This window comes from Salmo trutta, chromosome 12, assembly GCF_901001165.1.
Source record: "Salmo trutta chromosome 12, fSalTru1.1, whole genome shotgun sequence".
In the NCBI taxonomy this organism is placed as follows: Eukaryota; Metazoa; Chordata; class Actinopteri; order Salmoniformes; family Salmonidae; genus Salmo; species Salmo trutta.
Genome location: NC_042968.1, coordinates 17,135,051 through 17,156,627, shown reverse-complemented (window position 1 = coordinate 17,156,627; position 21,577 = coordinate 17,135,051). Strand labels below are relative to the sequence as shown.

The window sequence follows — 21,577 nt, the reverse complement described above, 5'->3', positions numbered from 1 at the left end:
ATTGCAATGTCCGTACTATGAGACGCCTAAGACAGCGCTACAGGGAGACAGGACGGACAGCTGATCGTCCTCACAGTGGCAGACCACGTGTAACACCTGCACAGGATCGGTACATCCAATCACACCTGCGGGACAGGTACAGGATGGCAACAACAACTGCCCGAGTTACACCAGGAACGCACAATCCCTCCATCAGTGCTCAGACTGTCCACAATAGACTGAGAGAGGCTGGACTGAGGGCTTGTAGGCCTGTTGTAAGGCAGGTCCTCACCAGACATCACCGGCAACAATGTCGCCTATGGGCACAAACCCACCGTCACTGGACCAGACAGGACTGGCAAAAAGTGCTCTTCACTGACGAGTCGCAGTTTTGTATCACATGTGGTGATGGTCGGATTCACGTTTGTCACGTTTGTCGAAGGAATGAGCGTTACACCGAGGTCTGTACTCTGGAGCAGGATCGATTTGGAGGTGGAGGGTCCGTCATGGTCTGGGGCGGTGTGTCACAGCATCATCGGATTGAGCTTGTTGTCATTGCAGGCAATCTCAATACAGGGAAGACGTGGTAGGCGACCCCTGAGATGCTGGCCTTCTAGACAAAGTTCCTCTGTCCAGTGTCTGTGTTCTTTTGCCCATCTTAAACTTTTCTTTTTATTGGCCAGTCTGAGATATGTCTTTTTCATTGCAACTGCAGCATAACGGAGTCGCCTCTTCACTGTTGACGTTGAGACTGGTGTTTTGCGGGCACTATTTAATGAAGCTGCCAGTTGAGGACTTGTGAGGCATCTGTTTCTCAAACTAGACACTCTAATGTACTTGTCCTCTTGCTCAGTTGTGCACCGGGGCCTCCCACTCGTTCTATTCTGGTTAGAGTCAGTTTGTGCTGTTCTGTGAAGAGAGTAGTACACAGTGTTGTATGAGATCTTCAGTTTCTTGGCAATTTCTCACATGGAATAGCCTTCATTTCTCAGAACAAGAATTAGACTGACGAGTTTCAGAAGAAAGTTCTTTGTTTCTAGCCATATTGTGCCTGTAATCGAACCCACAAATGCTGATGCTCCAGATACTCAACTAGTCTAAAGAAGGCCAGTTTTATTGCTTCTTTAATCAGGACAACAGTTTTCGGCTGTGCTAACATAATTGCAAAAGGGTTTTCTAATGATCAATTAGCCTTTTAAAATGATAAACTTCGATTAGCTAACACAACGTGCCATTGGAACACAGGAGTGATGGTTGCTGATAATGGGCCTCTGTATGCCTTTGTAATTATTCCATAAAAAAATCTGCCGTTTCCAGCTACAATAGTTATTTACAACATTAACTATATCTACACTGTATTTCTGATCAGTTTGATGTTATTTTAATGGACAAAAAATGTGCTTTTCTTTAAAAAACAAGGACATTTCTAAGTGAACTCAAACTTTTGAACGGTAGTATATCAATGAAATGAAAGCTAGACGACGGTTATAGAGGCCAATTTTGACTAAATATAACGCATTGTCCCTCTGGACCTCGTTGAAGACTGTATGCGGCCCCCATGGCAAAATGAGATTGACAACCCTGGTCTACACTTACAGATAAGGAAATAGGTCATCACATTATCAGGTCTAACGCACAGCTACGCCTTTTACTTTCAACGACTTATTTCCAAAGTTGTTCTGGTACTACTCTACCAGACAACCTGGTTAGTATACCATGCTGAAATGTGGTGTAACGATGCTGAGGCTGTAGGGCCCTATGTCACCACATACTGATTTCAATCATGAAAGTGCTTGATTCTGTTTTTTAGGAGAGTAAACACAAGCTTGTTTTTATCCTCATCAATTTTCTTTTCCTGTTCGCTCAGCGTTTTGTCACATTTTTGCACTGTGAGCTCACATTTTCCATGCCGACCTGTTAAGTGAGCGTGTGTTATTGGGGATGGCATTGTGTGTGTGTGTGCGCGTACGTGGCCTCCCAATGTGTTTACTGGGCCTGTAAAGCCCATGGCTGCCGTGTAAAAGCACTGGTGTAGCCTCGCTTCCCGTGCCTGGCACGTGTCAGGCCCAGAACATCTTGCTCATCACGGTGGGGCCTGATCAGCCTTGCTCCAATAAATGGGCTCCATATGCCTTGTCTCTTCATCTCCTGACCAACTCATAGACACCCAGCAGAGGAGAAGCAGATCCCTGTGTTTCTCGCTCTCCCCTCCTCTTTCCTTTCTAATAGCCTACTCTTCAGTGATGGTGCTATGGTCATTTAGGAGCTCAGGTCTGTACTGGGGAGGACTGCTGGGCTGTGATGAAGAGGACTTTTTACCAACTCCAGAAAGCCTGCAAAGCCTGCTCTGTTTTTTTGGAGGGTACAGTGGTGCTCTGGAGAGGGAGTGCAATCTGCTTCCCTCATTCATTCCACATGTGTCAGGGTTCATCGGTTAGCTGACACAGAGAAGGATCTAGGCCAAGTGCCGGCAGCATATGTGTACAGTCAGACGACACGCTCTTACAGAAACCAGCCATAACCATCCCACTGCATATAGAGGGAGAGGATTCAAACCACAGACAGGAAAGGTAGTGTAACTGCAGACCAGGGAGAACAGAGGTTACTGGTTTGGAAAACAGGGTCAATGGAGCCCTCTCCTCGTCACCTACCCCTCTGTCACAGAACTCTGAGGTCCTTGTCATGCCATCGACAGTTGGCAGCTTTGTCAGTCTTCTGAGTTTTAAAGGACTTCCAGAGTTTTATTTCATTCCCACCCTCTAACTCCCCCCGTGTCTCTCTTTCTCTCTCGGTGTGTCTCTGTCTCTCTTTCTCTCTCTCTCGCTCTCGGTGTCTCTCTCTCTCTGTGTCTCTGTCTCTCCTTCTCTCTCTCTCTCTCTCTCTCGGTGTCTCTCGCTCTCTGTGTCTCTGTCTCTCTTTCTCTCTCTCGGTGTGTCTCTCTCTCTCTGTGTCTCTGTCTCTCCTTCTCTCTCTCTCTCTCGGTGTCTCTCTCTCTCTGTGTCTCTTTCTCTCTCTCTCTCGGTGTGTCTCTCTCTCTCTCTGTGTCTTTGTCTCTCTTTCTCCCTCTCCCTTTCTCTCTCCCTCCAGGTGGTGTCCCTGGTCCAGCTGCTGAGTGACCCATTCTACCGGACCCTGGAGGGCTTCCAGGTGCTGCTGGAGAAGGAGTGGCTGTCCTTCGGCCACAAGTTCAGCCAGCGCTCCAACCTGACCCCCAGCAGCCAGGGCAGCGGTTTCACGCCCATCTTTCTGCAGTTCCTGGACTGCGTGCACCAGGCAAGCCTTGCACACCCACCTCCGAGGCCCACACCCCTTTCATTACCCCCCGTCCACACCCCTCTTCAACCCCTTCCTTCCCTCCCTCCCACCATACCTCCTCCATGAGCTCATCACATTCCTTCAGAGAAGAGGAGGAGGAGGAGAGAGACTCAGCTGTCATCTATGGACTCGGTTGAGGTTTTGTACTCTGCAATCCCCCCATCGGATAAGTAATTTAGACAGAGTTGTACGCTGGGGAGTTTCAGCTGCAGGGCCCAGATGGTCTGTGAACCCCACGGTCAGTGCTGTGCTTTCCGTGCTAGTGTTTTTCCACCAGCCCCTATGCATTTCCTCAGTGTTAAGAGCACCGAGTGGGAAAATTGCAGTTGTGGGGATTGAAAGTCTCTCTCTTCGGAAGGCGAGGTGGCGTGGAGGGTGCAGCTGAAGTGGGTTTTACATGCTCAAATGCTAACTTTAGAGAACATTGTGTTTTCTGTCTCCCCCAGGGTCCGGCAGGCCAACTCCCATACACTTACATCAACACATAGTTTCTGAGTTTGTCTTTTGTAACTGGAGGGGCGTCTGCCAAGGAGGCCTGACAGAGGTTCTCTGGGGCTGAAGTGCGATAAACAGGGGAGAGGGAGTTTGATGAGTTTCTGAAAATAGAAGTTCCTCATCTCAGAAACAGCTGTTGTTTTCGCCAGTACGCCCAGGTGGCCCAAAACATGCAAAAGAGCGGCAAGGTCTTCTCGCTTGGCCGCTGCTGCACATTGCTGGACCGGGACGCTGCCTTCTAGCTCGGCCCAGCTTTTGTCTGAGAGTGATGATATCAGTCACTGGTCTTTGCTCCCTGGTCTCCATTTTATTCTGCCGGTAATGGGGAGCGTATGTAGTCATAACGGACCCATCTGTAGTCATAACACAGGGACATACTCCAGCCATCAAAATGTGTCACCTTTCTCTCTCTCTCTCGCCATTGCTCTCTCTCTCTTGCCATCGCTCTCTCTCTCTCGCCATCGCTCTCTCTCTCTCGCCATTGCTCTCTCTCTCTTGCCATCTCCTCTCTCTCTTTCCATCTCCTCTCTCTCTTGCCATCTCCTCTCTCTCTTGCCATCTCCTCTCTCTCTTGCCATCTCCTCTCATTGCAGATCCAGGACCAGTGCCCCATGGAGTTTGAGTTTAATCAGCACTATCTGAAGTTCCTGGCGTACCACTACATCTCCAACCGCTTCAAGAACTTCCTCCTGGACTCCGACTACGAACGCCTGGAGCATGGTCGGTATATTACAATACAGTGGAAAGGGAGGATTTAACAGTAAGGCCATTAAGATCTGTACGTGCGTTTAAAGTATTTGGCAGAGTTGCGGGATTCAACAGGCAGAGTGTTGAAACTATAGTTCTGTCTGTGAAATGATAGTGTGTAATGATAGTGTAATGGGTCAGGTATTTCAGGATACTGACATGTTGCAGTGAAGCACTTCTAAATTACCTAGATCCTATCTCTTATCTTAGATCAGGGATTTGTCAGCTAATAGTGGTAGTGTGTCTCAGCCTGTTGAACAACCTCATCTTTGTCTCACTCTTCAAAAGGCACATTGTTCGAGGACAAGCCGGGAGACAAGCAGGCCAGGAGGGGGGTCTGTATCTGGGAGTGTATCAGCAGAATGCACCGGAGGAGTCCACTGTTCTTCAACTACCTGTACAGTCCCTCAGAGGCTGAGGTGAGTGCTTGTCTGTGCCGTCTTTGTTTGTGTGTCTTGTGTGTTGCAAGTTTGCTGCCATCTCTGATACGTAGTGTTGGTACTTCATTCTGTTTGTGTTTGTCAGCCAGATCCACAATGGCCTTTTCTCTAGTTCACCCACTGACTCACACTTACGCACACCCAAGTTCTCCTGTTCTGGACATCCTCAGTAGAGATACAGGGATCTTCACACTTTCCAGAGCAGCCAGTCCAGCTCCTAAAACTTCAGTTTTCTCCTAGACGACATCCACAATGATGGATGGCTGTCTGCCACTCTCTTGCACCAGATGATGCCTTATTGTGGTGACCTTCCAGTGTTCCTCTCCCAGTCCTGCTGAATGTTCTGTGGCAGACTGTTGATGTTGGTGAAGACCGGGAGTCACAGGCCCAGGAGAGCCCAGCTGAACTCTGTTAGCAGTTTCTTATCAGTGTTGTTTGGGATCTTTTAATATCTGTGGTCGTAAAGGAAGCGTCTCGCTTAGCCTCTTCCAACTCCCTGACGGGGACTTTCTGATGTTGCTGTTTAACCCTGTCTTGGCATATGTCTGGTGTTCAACTTCAAAGTCTATCCCAATGGGTTAGTTGTGTTCATGGGAACCGTAAATCCTCTTCCCGCTGGCCAGCGATCGCGGCGGCTGTACCCGTTATTCCAGGGGCGTATAAATCAGTAGGAGGTGGAGGAAAACAGCCTGTGTGTTTGTGCACCCCGGGCAACGACGTGATTAAGTGTTCGGGGAAGTGTTAGATCCGGTGGGCAGCATTCTTTCCCACTGGCTGTTTACAGTGGTGTGCTCACTGAGAGATTGGACAGGTTCACATCATTGGGGAAAGAACTCTACTCTACAGACTTGATTTCAAACTAGCCAAAATAGATATTTGTCTCATGTATTATCTGTGTAAACATATCAGATTATCCTAAGTTATTTTTGGTTGTTTCATGTTATTTAGCCGGTGCTCAAGCCCTCTATTAGCATCCCTGCTTTGAGGAAGTGGGACTTCTTCACGGGGGAGACCCTGTGCACAGGCCCGTCCTATGACTGGAGGATGCTGGCTGTCAGGTCGGAGAGCATGGAGGAGACAGACACCATCGCCACCAGCAAAAGGAGGATCGTGTGGCCCTGCTACAGCAGTGTGGGGCGCGCCCAGCCTGACGCCATCACCAAGCTCCTGGCTGTGAGTTCTATAAATCTGAGATGGGATGATGTTATCCATGCCTGACTGTGGGGCTGATACTGATGAGAGCCCTGTTGTTGTTGCAGGACATAGAGCGGCTGAAGGGGGAGATGAGCCAAGCACCAGAGAGGTGGCAGGCCACTCTGGAGAGGGTCAGAGTCAGTATCCAGGAGGACCTCAAACAGGAGGGAAATGTAAGACTTACACAACACACTTTCCCATGTTTTCTCCTCTTCCCCCGACTCCTGTTTCCCATAAGCCTTACTTAGCCTGAACTCCGCTCTTGTTTACTGGAAGGTTCAGCTAGACAGCATTGTTTGACTCGTCAATCTGTGACACAGAACATCGGGAGGATGTTTTGACTGATGTTTCATGGCTTTTCTTATTCCATCTGTCTTGTCTGTTTTGCAGCTCCGCAAGCAGTCTGCGTCCACCTCGGGGCTAATCCCCACGTCCAGTCTGCAGGCCTTCCAGAGATGTTCCATACTGCACCTGCCTGACACTGGCTTGGGGGAGGACAGCAGCCCCACTGCCACTAACGGGGTCAACCGCCGGGCCGCCACACTCTACAACCAGTTCACCCCCAAGAACGAGGAAAACAGGTGGCTCTCCACTCCCAGCACTGAGACGGCAAACAGGGGCCAGGACTTCTAATTACTCCTGTTTCCTCACCCACGTCTTCTGTAAAGCGTTGACAGATAGACAGAATCGCTCTACCAAGCAGATGTTTTAAATTCATCTTAATGGTGTGTTTTTCAGATCGTTTGAGGGGATTCTGTACAAACGAGGAGCACTGCTGAAAGGATGGAAACCTCGCTGGTTTGTTTTGGACATTACAAAACACCAAGTGAGTATTACAGCATGTTGCATGTTGCTACCGGTCTGTTCCAGGTAATGTCTCCAGTCCTATGCCAGAGGTGTTATATGTGTGTGTGTGTGTGTTGTCCCAGCTGAGGTACTACGACACGGGGGAGGACACTAACTGCCGGGGCCACATTGACCTGGCGGAGGTAGAGTCAGCTCTGATCGCCACCCCCACCATAGGAGCTCCTAAACACATCAGTGAGAAGGCCTTCTTTGACGTGAGTGTCTCTCTGGTTCTCCATTCCTCTGTCTGCTTGTGATCTGTTCTGTGGTAGAACACACTCCAGCCATGGCAGTATCAGGCTCTGTATGTCACATCCCATCTCTCCTGTCACTGTTGAACCATTGGTTGGGTGTTGTCATTCCAGCTGAAGACCACCAAGCGAGTGTACAACTTCTGCGCCTCGGATGCCCAGAGCGCCCATCAGTGGATGGACAAGATCCAGAGCTGCATCTCTGACGCGTGACCTCTGAACTCCCCAGCCAGGGCGTAGTCGGGTTGTGGTCAGGTCACAGCATTAACACTAAGTGCAGCAAGGTGGCTGAGAGCAGAGACTGTGGGCACATATATTCAGTACATATTCAGCTCAGTCACCATGGGAGTGGTTTTAACATGAGGACCACAGTGATCTAAGTGCCTATTAGTGGAGGCTATGCCATCCATCCATCCATCCTGCTGCCGTGCAGGAATTCAGGCAGTCCTCACTCTGTCTGCCTGACAGCTTTAGCAGGAGTTGATGAATGTGCCCTGGTCTCTGCCATCATCTCTGTACTGTACCTTGTTACTGCTACAGGGATCAACACTTATAGTGAGAAGTAAATGGCTGAAACGGATGCCTGAGCACTACTAAGCATAGTTTCAGTTGTAAATAGATAAAAGCAATAGCACTGGCCATTTTAAACTGTGGGTTCAATATATAAACGAAGATATATAAAACATACAAGAGAATTTATCAGATATTTTACAACGAGGAAAAGGTGTTGCTGCTTGACGAAAGGTATAAACCACCAAAAACGGAGGTTTTGAAAATGCACAATATGACAAGGCCATTTGTTTGCACTTAGTTCTATAATATGCACTCCATATAGAATGATAGATTTTCTAACTGAAGCGAACAGCCAGGCAAAAGGCATGACTTTATAATGATGTACATAAGGACCTTTTCCTTATCAAGACAAATTGGAAGAGAAAACACTAAAGTTCCAAACATTTACCTGACATTTTATATTTAAGTGATGTCCTCTATTTTTAAACATACACTATGAATGTTTTTACTCATGGATAACAGTTTGTTTGTTCTTGTGATGTAAATTATTTTTTTTATTAAAAGAGTAACTCATGTTGTTAAAGTGTGGTGGCTTAATGTTTTATGTAAATACTCATGCTATTTCATATTTTTTATATATAACGTGTGTATGCTTTTCTAACTGTAATAAGACCATGTCTTATGTGCCAATATAGTAAACTACTTTCCTATCTTTGAAGAGACTGACTGAGCCATTGTGTTTTAGATGAAGAGTCGACTCTTTCTCAGAATATCCAGAAAGGCTCTGTCTTAAGGACTTTTAAATCAATCAGTCAGACAGTGTTTGTTTCACCTGTTCTCTGCTTCCAGTTTGAGAGAACAAAGCAAAGAGCATCAAAGTCATTTCAGAAGCTATATGTTACTGTATCTTTTTGTACCATGTTTTGCATTGACACTAATGTTTGGTTTTGTTTATAAATCAAGAGTACTTGAACTAGCCAGATGATTAGTGTGATTATGTTACAGTAGATATGACGGCTGCATATATTTGAGATTAAGAGAATTTACAAATTATGAATTATGTGGCTACTGACGAGTGCTTTTTTTTTCAATCCGACAATAATAGCCCTTTAGATGCCCCCTACATCTAAAAGGGAACATACTCTGAGAACATACTCTGGTGCCAGTAGGTCTCTATTGTAGGTTGCAAAATACCTCATTTATTTGCAGATAATAGGTCACAAGATATAGGGAACAAACCTGAACCCTAATCTAAACCACTTGAAATAGGTTTGGCTTGTTATGAACACCTCTCCTCTTGTTAAAAATAGTCTCTCTTTTCTCAATGAAAGGTAAGCAGACACCACTGCAGCAGAATAGTTCATATGGCCCCAGCCAAACCCGGGCTTGGCAAGGATGTTTCACTTCCAATAATGAGTAAGGAACTGGGCAAGAAACCCAACACAGAGCCACTGGCGTCTGCTTGGCGAGACTCGAAGGCACTCCTGGTCCTGGAGAGACCTGTCCCACAGCAGGAAGGCGGGAAAGCCCTAAACTGAAGTTCTCTAGAAGACATTGTGGACGTGTTCCTTATCCTGAGCACTCTCTCCCAGCTGGCTTGTACTGCGAGCAGGTGCAGTGCTGGCTAACATCTGGACAGACGCTTCTCTGGCAGGTCTCTCCATGTTTAGCTGCCCCCTGGAGGAGTGGATTTACGCCTCCGCCCATGACGAGAGGGATGAGGCGGAAGTGGGGATCCGGTTGGATTTTCAGGAATGGAGCCGTCCTCAGTCCCTTAAGGAGAGTTAGTGGTTTAAAACTCACTCAACAGGACGATGATGAATCCAAATTCACTGGTTCACCGCTGTGATTGTAGTTCATTGACTGTTCTATGACTATTTCACAATAGATTGTGTTAGTAAATAATCTATTACATGAGGATGAGCAGGACATGAGGCCTTGTTAATGTTACACAATTATCCAGGTGCAACAGTATACAGTGCATTCGGTAAGTATTCAGAACCATTCCCTTTTTCCACATTTTGTTACGTTACAGCCTTATTTATTTTTTTAACTCATTGATCTACACACAATACCAAAGCGAAAACCGGTTATTAGACATTTTTGAAAAAGTATAAAAAACAGAAATACCTAGAAAACAGAAGTATTCAGACCCTATGCTGTGAGACTCGAAATTGAGCTCAGGTGCATCTGTTTCCACTGATCATCCTTGATGTTTCTACAACTTGATTTCTACAAATCCATTGATTGGAAATTATTTGGAAAGGTCCCGCAGTTGACAGTGCATGTCCGAGAAAAAACCAAGCCATGAGGTCGAAGGAATTGTCCGTAGAGCTCCGAGACAGGATTGTGTCGAGGCACAGATTGGTACCAAAAAATGTCTTCAGCATTGAAGGTCCCCAAGAACATGATGGCCTCCATCATTCTAAAATGGAAGAAGTCTGAGGTCCTGAGTGCTTGGTTTCAATCTTGGTTTCATCAGACCAGAGAATCTTGTTTCTCATAGTCTGAAAGTCCTTTTGGTGGCTTTTGGATAACTCCAAATGGGCTGTCATGTGCCTTTACTGAGGAGTGGCTTCTGTTTGGCCACTCCACCATAAAGGCCTGATTGGTGGTGTGCTGCAGAGATGGTTGTCCTGGAAGGTCCTAGAGCTCTGTCAGAGGGACCATCCGGTTCTTGGTCACCTCCCTGACCAAGCCCCGACTCCCACGATTGCTCAGTTTGACCGGGCAGCTAGCTCTAGAGACTTGATGCTACCAAACTTCTTCCATTTAATGATGCAGGCTGCTGTGTTCTTGGGGACTTTCAATGCCGCATACATTTTTTGGTACCCTTCCCCAGATCTGTGCCTCGCCACAATCCTGTCTCGGCGCTCTAAGACAATTCTTTCGACCTCATGGCTTGGTTTTTGCTCTGACATGCACGGTCAACTGTGGGACCTTATATAGACAGGTGTGTGTGCCTTTCCAAATGATGTCCAATCAATTGAATTTACCACAGGTTGATTCCAATCAAATTGTAGAAACATCTCAAGGAGGATCAATGGAAACACGATGCACCTGAGCTCAATTTTGAGTCTCACAGCAAATAAGGTATTTCGGTTTTTTATTTTTAATACATTTGCAAAAAAAATCTAAACGTGTTTTTGCTTTGTCATAATGGGGTATTGTGTGTAGATTAAGGGGGGGAAACAATTTATAAATTTAAGAATAAGGCTGTAACGTTACAATGTGAAAAACGTCAACCGGTCTGAATCCTTTCCGAATGCACTGTAACTGCAAAAGGTGCAACAACAAAAAACGATTATTATTTGTGCTGCAACTATTGAGCCAAACAGTGTTTAATTGTAAAGTTATATAATACTGTAAGATATCATTACAGTTTTGTGCATTCAGAATGTTTTCCACATTAGCTCATAGTAATTAGTCCTGGTGGTTTAGGAGAATAATCCCTCGAATCAGAATGGAAATCAAAACCTACTGCAAGTTCAAGATTCTGATTAATTTGCATCATATCTAGTGTCATACAGTTCTTGCTCCCATCCCAAGAAATGAATTCTAAATATAAGTTATAATTGTAGGACTATGAACCTAAAAATAACTCCCTATCGACTGGCAAGCGATAAATACAAAACAAATGTTTTTTATTGGCCTCCCAAATCCCCAGGTCCCCATGGCTGTTTTTGATTTACATGGCACATAAGCAATGTGGGCTATGTCCTGGAAGAAGTTGAGCTGCACTAAAGCTACCCTTAAGAAACGTTTAGTTAACTTAAGTTACCTTGAAAAAGTAAATTAAATGATCATACCTAAATCTGAAATTGCAAGGTCAGATCACTCTGCAGTCAGATGTTAATAGAATATATAATTTAGCCTAATAAACACAACAATGTTTCAAGTGAGAATTAGGCAGGTCAGATTTAGAAAAATAAAATCTTGCCTACTACTTTACCCATATTTTCTTTCTGCAAAAAAAGTAGTGTGTAATTCCAGTAGTCAGCTACACTGCTACATGGTAAAAAATGTATGAACTACTGGAAACACTACCAAGATTTTAATTTAGTTCAACTACCACTAAGCTACAGCAAAATGTGATGAAATTACTTCTACTAGTTCAGTACTAAACCAAAACTGTCTATTTCAGTGTGACCCAGGATTGTACATGGGTGATTCACAGTTCTGAGAACCCAATAGTTTCAGGGGGCTTTGGCCCTCACAATGCACCTGCTCCAACACTCACTAAATACTCCTCCCACCATTGATCTCAACTCTGGGCTCTCCATTTCCGCTCTTCAGAAACGATGAGAATATACCGTATGACAAAGCCACGACATGTCAGTTTAGTTCAGGGGAATCATGTTTGTGACTCATTAGGACAGTCATGGAATGATCTTATCTGGACCTCACCCCTCAACCCCTATTTGGAGCATGATTGTAATGTTAATTTATAGCCATGACAGGCAGATTCTCCTTGGCTTTGGGGGGGTAAGACAAGAGTTTTCTGTGTTGGCTTTTCCTCGGCCCACTTGGTGCTATTTGTCTGAGGCCATCCATGTACTTATGTCAAATCCACCCACGTTGTTAGTGGCCCTAAACCTCTACCCTACGGCGCCCAGGGTCCACCATGTGCACAACTCAAAGCTGTGAGGTCACTCTGGGAAGACATTTCAACCAGAAACCAGGCATCTGCAAGAGATTTATTAATTACCAGACCATCCGAAAGAATGTTCCCATTTCAAATCTATTGAGATGAGAATCTGTTGGACAGACGTCAGATAAACTGGAGGCGGGTTCTTTAAGACGCATGGGGCCGGGGTTAGACAGTTCAGAGATATTGTTGCCTTCTTTTTGGAATGTAGAGGCTTGTGCAATTAAGTCACAGAGATGAAGTCCTCCATTCCCTGACGGTGAGTACTGAGAACGGCCTGAATCTCTGCTGAATCACGTGCCTGCATTTTTCACAGATCTGGATATTCTATTTATTTGTTGTCCACAAAAACACAACACTGATAGACAACGATGTTCACACAAATTTCAAATACAACAATATACAAACAATACAACAAAATATGTGTTTGTGTGTCCCCACAGTCACCGCCGTTCCATGAAATGTTGTTTAACCTGTTTTTTAAAGGTCATTATGCTGTTTGCTTGAGTAATTGGAGATGGGAGTTCCATGCGTTCATGGCTCTGTATAATACTGTGCGTTGCCGTGAATTAGTTTTGGACATGGGGACTGTGAAGAAACGCCTGGTGGCACGGCATGTCATGTGGGGACGTGTTCCAGGTAGCCTCAGAGAATAATATCGATGTATACGCTGATTCGGTGAGTGAGTTTATAAGGAAGTGCATAGGAGATGTTGTAGCCACTGTAACTATTAAAACCTACCCTGACCAGAAACCGTGGATAGATGGCGGCATTCGTGCAAAACTGAAAGCGCGAACCACCGCATTTAACCGTGACTGGGAATATGGCCGAATAAAAACAGTGTAGTTATTCCCTCCGCAAGGCAATGAAACAAGCGAAATGTCAGTACAAAAAGTGAAGTCGTAATTCAACGGCTCAGACACGAGACGTATGTGGCAGGGTCTACAGGCAATTTTTAGTAAATTTTTTGTCATTTTACAGACTACAAAAATAAAACCATCCACGTCACAGACACAGAGGTCTTGCTTCCAGACTAACTAAACACCTTTGCCCGCATTGATGATATTACAGTGCCACCGACGCGGCTCGCTACCAAGGACTGTGTGCTCTCCTTCTCTGTGGCCGACATGAGTAAGACATTTAAACGTGTTAACCCTCGCAAGGCTGCCAGCCCAGACGGTATTCCTAGCCGCGTCCTCAGAGCATGCGCAGACCAGCTGGCTGGAGTGTTTACGGACATATTCAATCTTTCCCTATCCCAGTCTGCTGTCTCCACATGCTTCACATGTTCACATGTTCTGTATGTTCAGTTAAGGGCAAGGTGTGCTGCTCTGTTTTGAGCCAGCTGCAGCTTTGCTAGATACACTACATGGCCAAGCGTATGTGGACACCAGCTCATCGAACATCTCATTACAAAATCATGGGTATTAATAGAGAGATGGTCCCCCTTTTGCTGCTATAACAGCCTCCACTCTTCTGGGAAGGCTTTCCACTAGATGTTGGAACATTGCTGTGCGGACCTGCTTCCATTCAGCCACAAGAGCATTAGTCTTCTGATCCCTCCTGTCTCAGCCTCCAGTATTTATGCTGCAGTAGTTTATGTGCCGGGGGGCTAGGGTCAGTCTGTTTCATCTGGAGTATTCTCTTGTCTTATCCGGTGTCCTGTGTGAATTTAAATATGCTCTCTCTAATTCTCTCTTTCTCTCTTTCTTTCTTTCTCTCGGAGGACCTGAGCCCTAGGACCATGCCTCGGGACTACCTGGCATGATGACTCCTTGCTGTCCCCAGTCCACCTGGCCATGCTGCTGCTCCAGTTTCAACTGTTCTGCCTGCGGCTATGGAACCCTGACCTGTTCACCGGACGTGCTTGTTGCACCCTCGACAACTACAATGATTATTATTATTTGACAATGCTGGTCATTTATGAACATTTTAACATCTTGACCATGTTCTGTTATAATATCCACCCGGCACAGCCAGAAGAGGACTGGCCACCCCTCATAGCCTGGTTCCTCTCTAGGTTTCTTCCTAGGTTTTTGGCCTTTCTAGGGAGTTTTTCCTAGCCACCGTGCCTCTTTCACATGCATTGCTTGCTGTTTGGGGTTTTAGGCTGGGTTTCTGTACAGCACTTTGAGATTTCAGCTGATATACGAAGGGCTATATAAATAAATTTGATTTGAGTTAGGTCGGGCACTGATGTTGGGCGATTAGGCCTGGCTCACTTCGATGGTGTGGAGGTCAGGGCTCTGTGCAGGCCAGACAAGTTCTCCCACACCAATCTCGACAAACCATTTCTATATGGACCTCGCTTGGTGCACGGGGGCATTGTCATGTTGAAACAGGAAAGGGCCTTCCCCAAACTGTTGCCACAAAGAATCATCTAGAATGTATGCTGTAGTGTTAAGATGATGTAGTATGCTGTAGTGTTAAGATCTCCCTTCATTGGAACTAAGGTGCCTATCCCGAACCATGAAAAACAGACCCAGACCATTATTCCTCCTCCACCAAACTTTACAGTTGGCACTATGCATTGGGGCAGGTAGTGTTCTTCTGGCATCCCCCAAACCCAGATTTGTCCATCGGACTGCCTGATGGTGAAGCGTGATTCATCACTCCAGAGAACGTATTTCCACTGCTCCAGAGTCCAATGGTGGCAATCTTTACACCACTCCAGCCGACAATTGGCATTGCGCATGGTGATCTTAGGCTTGTGTGCGGCTGCTCGGCCATGGAAACTCATTTCATGAAGCTCCCGACAAACAGTTCACGGCTGAGACGTTGTTGCTCCGAGATGTTTCCACTTCACAAAAACAGCTCTTACAGTTGACCTGGGCAACTCTAGCAGGGCAGAAATTTGGCAAACTGACTTGTTAGAAAGGTGGCATCCTATGACGCTGCCAGGTTGAAAGTCACTGAGCTTTTCAGTAAGGCCGTTCTATTGCCAATGCTTGTCTATGGAGATTGCATGGTTGTGTGCTTGATTATATACACCTGTCAGCAACGGGTGTTGCTGACATAGCCACATCCATTAACTTTTAACTGGATAAACGTTAGCAGCAAATCTATTAATATTCAAAGGCAATTAAACATTGGGTTCAAAAACGGTGTTGTAAAACATTATTTAAGGAAGAACTTGTTTGCATGTTTGTGTGTAGTGGTGTTTGTCCATTTACTGCTGGATCCCATCAGTCATTGTGTTAAGGACAAAAATAGAAAAGTTTACGGAAAATGTTAAGCTCACAGGGACCCAGCAGTCTGATTCAAACTCAATCATTGTGAAAGACAAAGCCTTGAAGTATACTATTTGAATGATGGCCAATCATACAAACAAACCATGCCATAAATGGAGCTGGTGTAATTTGTAGCATTATCTTTTGATGTGCCACATTCCAGGTTGATGTGACAATCAAGAACTGGAGTTTCAGTTTCTGAGTGAGAGCACAGGCCTGTATTTTTATGTGTTGTCTGTTGCCCAAGCTAGTGCAGGTCCCTATCTCTATTGATGGCCTTGACTGGCGTGTGGTAGTAGTAGTTGTCAGATTGGTGCATTGGATGCCTGTCATTGTTGTCCATCCTGACCCTCTGACCTTGGGATGAACTGTCTGTTCCCGTAGAATATGGCAAAAGTACTGCATTTTGCCCCATGATGTCAAGGCCCCCATTGAGAGCATGGATGCTGGCTGCAGCTGATGCCCACATATGATAGTTTCAGATAGTTTAACAGTCCTTCTCTGTTACAGCTGACTCCAGACGGAAGGAGGGGGGCACAAAGGTGTGTATGAGGGCGCCTCCCCTGTCAGATGCCAGGAACACAGTGATGTTATTGTCGTGTCTTCCCATTCTTGATAAAGAGGCCTGGGCCCTGCATGTCATGTGTGCTGCTTAAATGATGCATCATTGTAGCTGTCCTTGGTTTATGATAACTAGCAACTTTGTCAACATGCTTTTTAACTGATGCCTGGGGAACTTACCATATGTCTTTTCTGTTTGAAGCCCAAGCAATAATTCAAGCCTCAAAAGCAACATTGGCGTCCCTTCGGTTCCAGAGGGTCATGAGAGAGTCTGGGAATAGGTCGTGAGATGGTTGCAAATAATACCGAGCATTTTTCTATTTGACCAATTTGAACATAAAAGCAAGAGGTTTGTTTTCCTATAATTATCAATGGGCACATTTTACAGGACTCATATTTCAGACATGGCCGACATGGATGACATGGGCAAAAGAGTGGCAGTAGGATAGACTTATATAATTAAAGTGGAATAGCCATCAACAGTCACAAAATGTAAACCTCAGTCTGTATCCATTTGAGTCTGTCTGATCTCATCCATCAACCCAGCCTAAGTATTCATACAGTAATGGCCTGGTCCATGTCCTGACAACACACAGTTTTGCTGGGACAGTAAAATATCAAACTCATCCCCAAAGCCAACACCTCTTTGGCCACCTTTCCTTCCAGTTCTCTGCTGCCAATGATTGGAACAAATTTCAAAAATCGCTGAAGTTGGAGACTTATATTTCCCTCACTAACTTTAAGCATCAGCTATCTGAGCAGCTTACCGATCGCTGCAGCTGTACACAGCCCATCTGTAAATAGTCCATCCAACTACCTTTGCTATTTTGTACACCAGTATTTCTACTTGCACATCATCATCTGCACATCAATCACTCCAGTGTTAATTTGCTAAATTGTAATTACTTCACTACTATGGCCTATATATTGACTTACTTCCTTACTCCATTTGCACACATTGTATATAGATTTTTCTATTGTGTTATTGACTGTACTTTTGTTCATCCCACGTGTAACTCTGTTGTTGTTTTTTTGCACTGCTTTGCTTTTTCTTAGCCACGTCGCAGTTGTAAATGAGAACATGTTCTCAACTGGCCTACCTGGTTAAATAATAATCATTTAAAAAAATGACAGTGTTTGAACCCAAACACAGATTGTAGTGACTGGTTAGGGATCCTACAGACTGACTGAGTGACAGACCTAGATATGAATTAGGGAAACAGCCAGTAAAGACCAGCCAGGCCACATCTGGAGGTCCTCCTCACAGCACAGCTGTGTCCAGGCCCAGCGCCTGGCTGTCTCCTAGTATCCCCCTTCAGAGGGGTGTGGAAAGGACACACTAAGCCCTTTGACTTTCATGCATTTTCCCCTGAAGGAGTCACAAGCAATGCCCCAGTGGGTCCGGCAGACTCCGGCAGAATCCGGCTCATGGCGGCCCGGGTGGAGACGCACTAAACCTCTGCCAGGGCGAAGACAATCGCTGGCCTGGAAGACTCAGACCTGGCAGGTCCACAGATGGAGTGTGCTCCTCTCCACTCATTCATTACAAAGTATTGGTTTCCAAGATGCAATTACCTTTTTAAGAACCAGCCAGTAATCATGATGAGACAAAAATGCCTCAGGATATTCATTTGGGAAGATGTGTGTTTCAACATCAGCTAGATGTGTTATGCAGCCCAAAGGACCAAGCAAAACCATGACTCAAACTGCAGGTAAACTCACTAATATATTGGGTACTATATTATCTAAGTCATTTTGACACATAATAGGTTTACTGTCAAGAAACAGACATTTTAAAGCATTCAGAAACAGGTCATAAGTCATCACTGTTGAACTTGCACAGGCCTAACGCACCAAATCCCTTCGCTACCTTCAGTGAACACAAACCATGTTCTGACCATTGTCTTATTTAGATTCCGTGTTGTACTGAGCCTGGTGCTTGCTTATCCATGCCAATCATGACACCTAGTGGGTACAAAGCCTCACAGATCATTTGTATTCATGGAGTTGGAGCAAGAAATGCTTTTCACCAACATTTATTTTTATAATCACACATTCATGTATAGTTATCGCTCACTTTCAGACAAAAGTTAATCATATTCAATGTTTTCTCAGCAGTTTCACCAATTATCAAATATCAAGCAATGCTCTCTCGCTGAGCCAATAACAGTTAGACGCAGTTACCTGCAGCTACCTGGAGTTAGAGTTGAACCGGGAAGTGGACATGATGCTAGGGTTAGGGTTAGCTTTACTGTGGAGCTTGTGGTTGAGGTTAGGGTTGAACTGGGATGTGGACATGATGCTAGGGTTAGGGTTAGGGTTAGCTTTACTGTGGAGCTTGTGGTTGAGGTTAGGGTTGAACTGGGATGTGGACATGATGCTAGGGTTAGGGTTAGCTTTACTGTGGAGCTTGTGGTTGAGGTTAGGGTTGAACTGGGATGTGGACATGATGCTAGGGTTAGGGTTAGCTTTACTGTGGAGCTTGTGGTTGAGGTTAGGGTTGAACTGGGATGTGGACATGATGCTAGGGTTAGGGTTAGCTTTACTGTGGAGCTTGTGGTTGAGGTTAGGGTTGAACTGGGAAGTGAACATGATGCTAGGATTAGGGTTAGGGTTAGCTTTACTGTGGAGCTTGTGGTTGAGGTTAGGGTTGAACTGGGAAGTGAACATGATGCTAGGATTAGGGTTAGGGTTAGCTTTACTGTGGAGCTTGTGGTTGAGGTTAGAGTTGAACTGGGATGTGGACATGATGCTAGGATTAGGGTTAGGGTTAGCTTTACTGTGGAGCTTGTGGTTGAGGTTAGGGTTGAACTGGGATGTGGACATGATGCTAGGGTTAGGGTTAGCTTTACTGTGGAGCTTGTGGTTGAGGTTAGGGTTGAACTGGGATGTGGACATGATGCTAGGGTTAGGGTTAGCTTTACTGTGGAGCTTGTGGTTGAGGTTAGGGTTGAACTGGGAAGTGAACATGATGCTAGGATTAGGGTTAGGGTTAGCTTTACTGTGGAGCTTGTGGTTGAGGTTAGGGTTGAACTCGGATGTGGACATGATGCTAGGGTTAGGGTTAGCTTTACTGTGGAGCTTGTGGTTGAGGTTAGAGTTGAACTGGGATGTGGACATGATGCTAGGGTTAGGGTTAGCTTTACTGTGGAGCTTGTGGTTGAGGCTAAGGTTAGGGTTGAACTGGGATGTGGACATGATGCTAGGATTAGGGTTAGGGTTAGCTTTACGGTGGAGCTTGTGGTTGAGGCTAAGGTTAGGGTTGAACTGGGATGTGGACATGATGCTAGGGTTAGAATTAGGGTTAGCTTTATGGTGGAGCTTGTGGTTGAGGTTAGAGTTGAACTGGGATGTGGACATGATGCTAGGGTTAGGGTTAGCTTTACAGTGGAGCTTGTGGTTGAGGCTAAGGTTAGGGTTGGACTGGGATGTGGACATGAAGCTAGGATTAGGGTTAGGGTTAGCTTTACAGTGGAGCTTGTGGTTGAGGTTAGGGTTGAACTGGGATGTGGACATGATGCTAGGGTTAGAATTAGGGTTAGCTTTATGGTGGAGCTTGTGGTTGAGGTTAGAGTTGAACTGGGATGTGGACATGATGCTAGGGTTAGGGTTAGGGTTAGCTTTACAGTGGAGCTTGTGGTTGAGGCTAAGGTTAGGGTTGAACTGGGATGTGGACATGATGCTAGGGTTAGAATTAGGGTTAGCTTTATGGTGGAGCTTGTGGTTGAGGTTAGGGTTGAACTGGGATGTGGACATGATGCTAAGGTTAGAATTAGGGTTAGCTTTATGGTGGAGCTTGTGGTTGAGGTTAGGGTTGAACTGGGATGTGGACATGATGCTAGGGTTAGGGTTAGCTTTACGGTGGAGCTTGTGGTTGAGGCTAAGGTTAGGGTTGAACTGGGATGTGGACATGATGCTAGGGTTAGGGTTGTGATTGAGGCTAGGGGATCCAACAGAATCCAAGTTATCTAGATTCTACTGTATTGTGCCGGAGTATTGTGCAGCGGTAACGTTTCTGACTCTGGACCACACATACCCCCATGGTGGCGGGATTTCGAGACCTTTTGTCTTTATCCCTACTACTGCTATCTGTATTTTCCACTGTCTCTGTTATAAAATAGTACAATACTTACTGTAAGGAGGTCAGTAAATAAGATATTTTTCCATTTTAAAAAGGAGGGAGGAGGATATTCTGTATGATCTGATCTGTACAACCACTTCCCCCTCACAAAACATGTCATAACAATTTTTTGGGCAATTCTATCCAAAACAATACATAAAGATCAATATATGGGCAATTGTGAGTTATTGTGACATATATTGTGGATTACACTAAATCAGAGTTTGACCCGCGAGGGATTTTGTATAAAAATAAATATTGAAAACTGTTTTGTGGTTGTTTTTTAGAAATTATTATTTGGAGTTTAAAAAACTCCAGCCAATTTCGAAATCCTGCTGTAAGTGATGGCAGCTGGAACCTAATTTTCTCTTTGTAGATGGCTCTGTCCTTTAAAGAACACTTACTGGCTGATAAACTCTGATCACTTCTCCCTCCATCCTGTGGCTGTCATCAGCCAGTTGAGTCCTGCCTTCGATCTACAGGGAGAAGCTACCTGTCTACCTGTCGGCCAACCTGTCTTTGACCTCAGGGTATATGTCATCATGTATTAGTCATAATCACTCTTTATACTGTCTGGCAGAGTCATTCCATGTACAAGCACATCATTGAGACAGAGGGGCTGCCTGTCGTACAGTATGTCTATGAGACTAAACTTGTGTGTTTTAGACATTAAACAGACTTAAACATCTCTCCGCTGCTCGACTCCAGAGAAATTGAATGCATACCAAAAAGGGCATGAGTGATGACTTTTTTATGTCCCCTATGCGTGTTTGTGCCGAGGTTGTGGAAGTTTGTGGGATGTAGTGATTGTCAAATAAGCATATTAGGGTTGTAAGACTTTCCCCACTCTGCAGTAAGAACAAAGCAAGCAGCATCCATCCGTGATGTTGCAAAAAAAATAGTAAAGCACCCTTTGCTGCCTCTAACAGCCGCCCAATCAGTTGGCTGCCTGTTCTTAGTAAACTGATGGAGAGAATTGTGTTTGAACAAATACAATGTTACTTTTTTTTAAAGGTTAACTCAACTTGATGATTGGCTAAAATAAATGGACGGTAATATGATAGTTGGAGGTGTACTGCTAGATTTCAGTGAAGCCTTTGATGTTATTGATCATCATTTCTTATTGAAAAAACTCACTTGTTATGGCTTTACATCACTTGCCATCACATGGCTGGAGAGTTACATATCCAGTAGAACTCAGAGAGTTCTTCTCTAACATCAGATAGCTTCTCTTACAT

The 21,577-nt window shown here is 45.2% G+C and overlaps 1 protein-coding gene across 3 annotated transcripts in view; it reads left to right on the top strand.

Moving 5' to 3' along the window:
* The window catches only part of LOC115203044 (myotubularin-related protein 13), a 173,886-nt gene extending 165,130 nt beyond the window's left edge, over nt 1–8,756 (top strand). For all 3 annotated transcript variants that reach the window (XM_029767345.1, XM_029767344.1, XM_029767346.1), the window contains 9 exons: nt 3,067–3,252; nt 4,383–4,509; nt 4,825–4,955; nt 5,925–6,149; nt 6,236–6,343; nt 6,561–6,751; nt 6,909–6,996; nt 7,100–7,231; nt 7,382–8,756. In XM_029767345.1, coding sequence (XP_029623205.1) covers nt 3,067–3,252; nt 4,383–4,509; nt 4,825–4,955; nt 5,925–6,149; nt 6,236–6,343; nt 6,561–6,751; nt 6,909–6,996; nt 7,100–7,231; nt 7,382–7,480 — 1,287 coding nt within the window. In that variant the 3' untranslated portion in view covers nt 7,481–8,756. The remainder of the gene's footprint in view (nt 1–3,066; nt 3,253–4,382; nt 4,510–4,824; nt 4,956–5,924; nt 6,150–6,235; nt 6,344–6,560; nt 6,752–6,908; nt 6,997–7,099; nt 7,232–7,381) is intronic.
* Nucleotides 8,757–21,577: the final 12,821 nt, after the last annotated feature.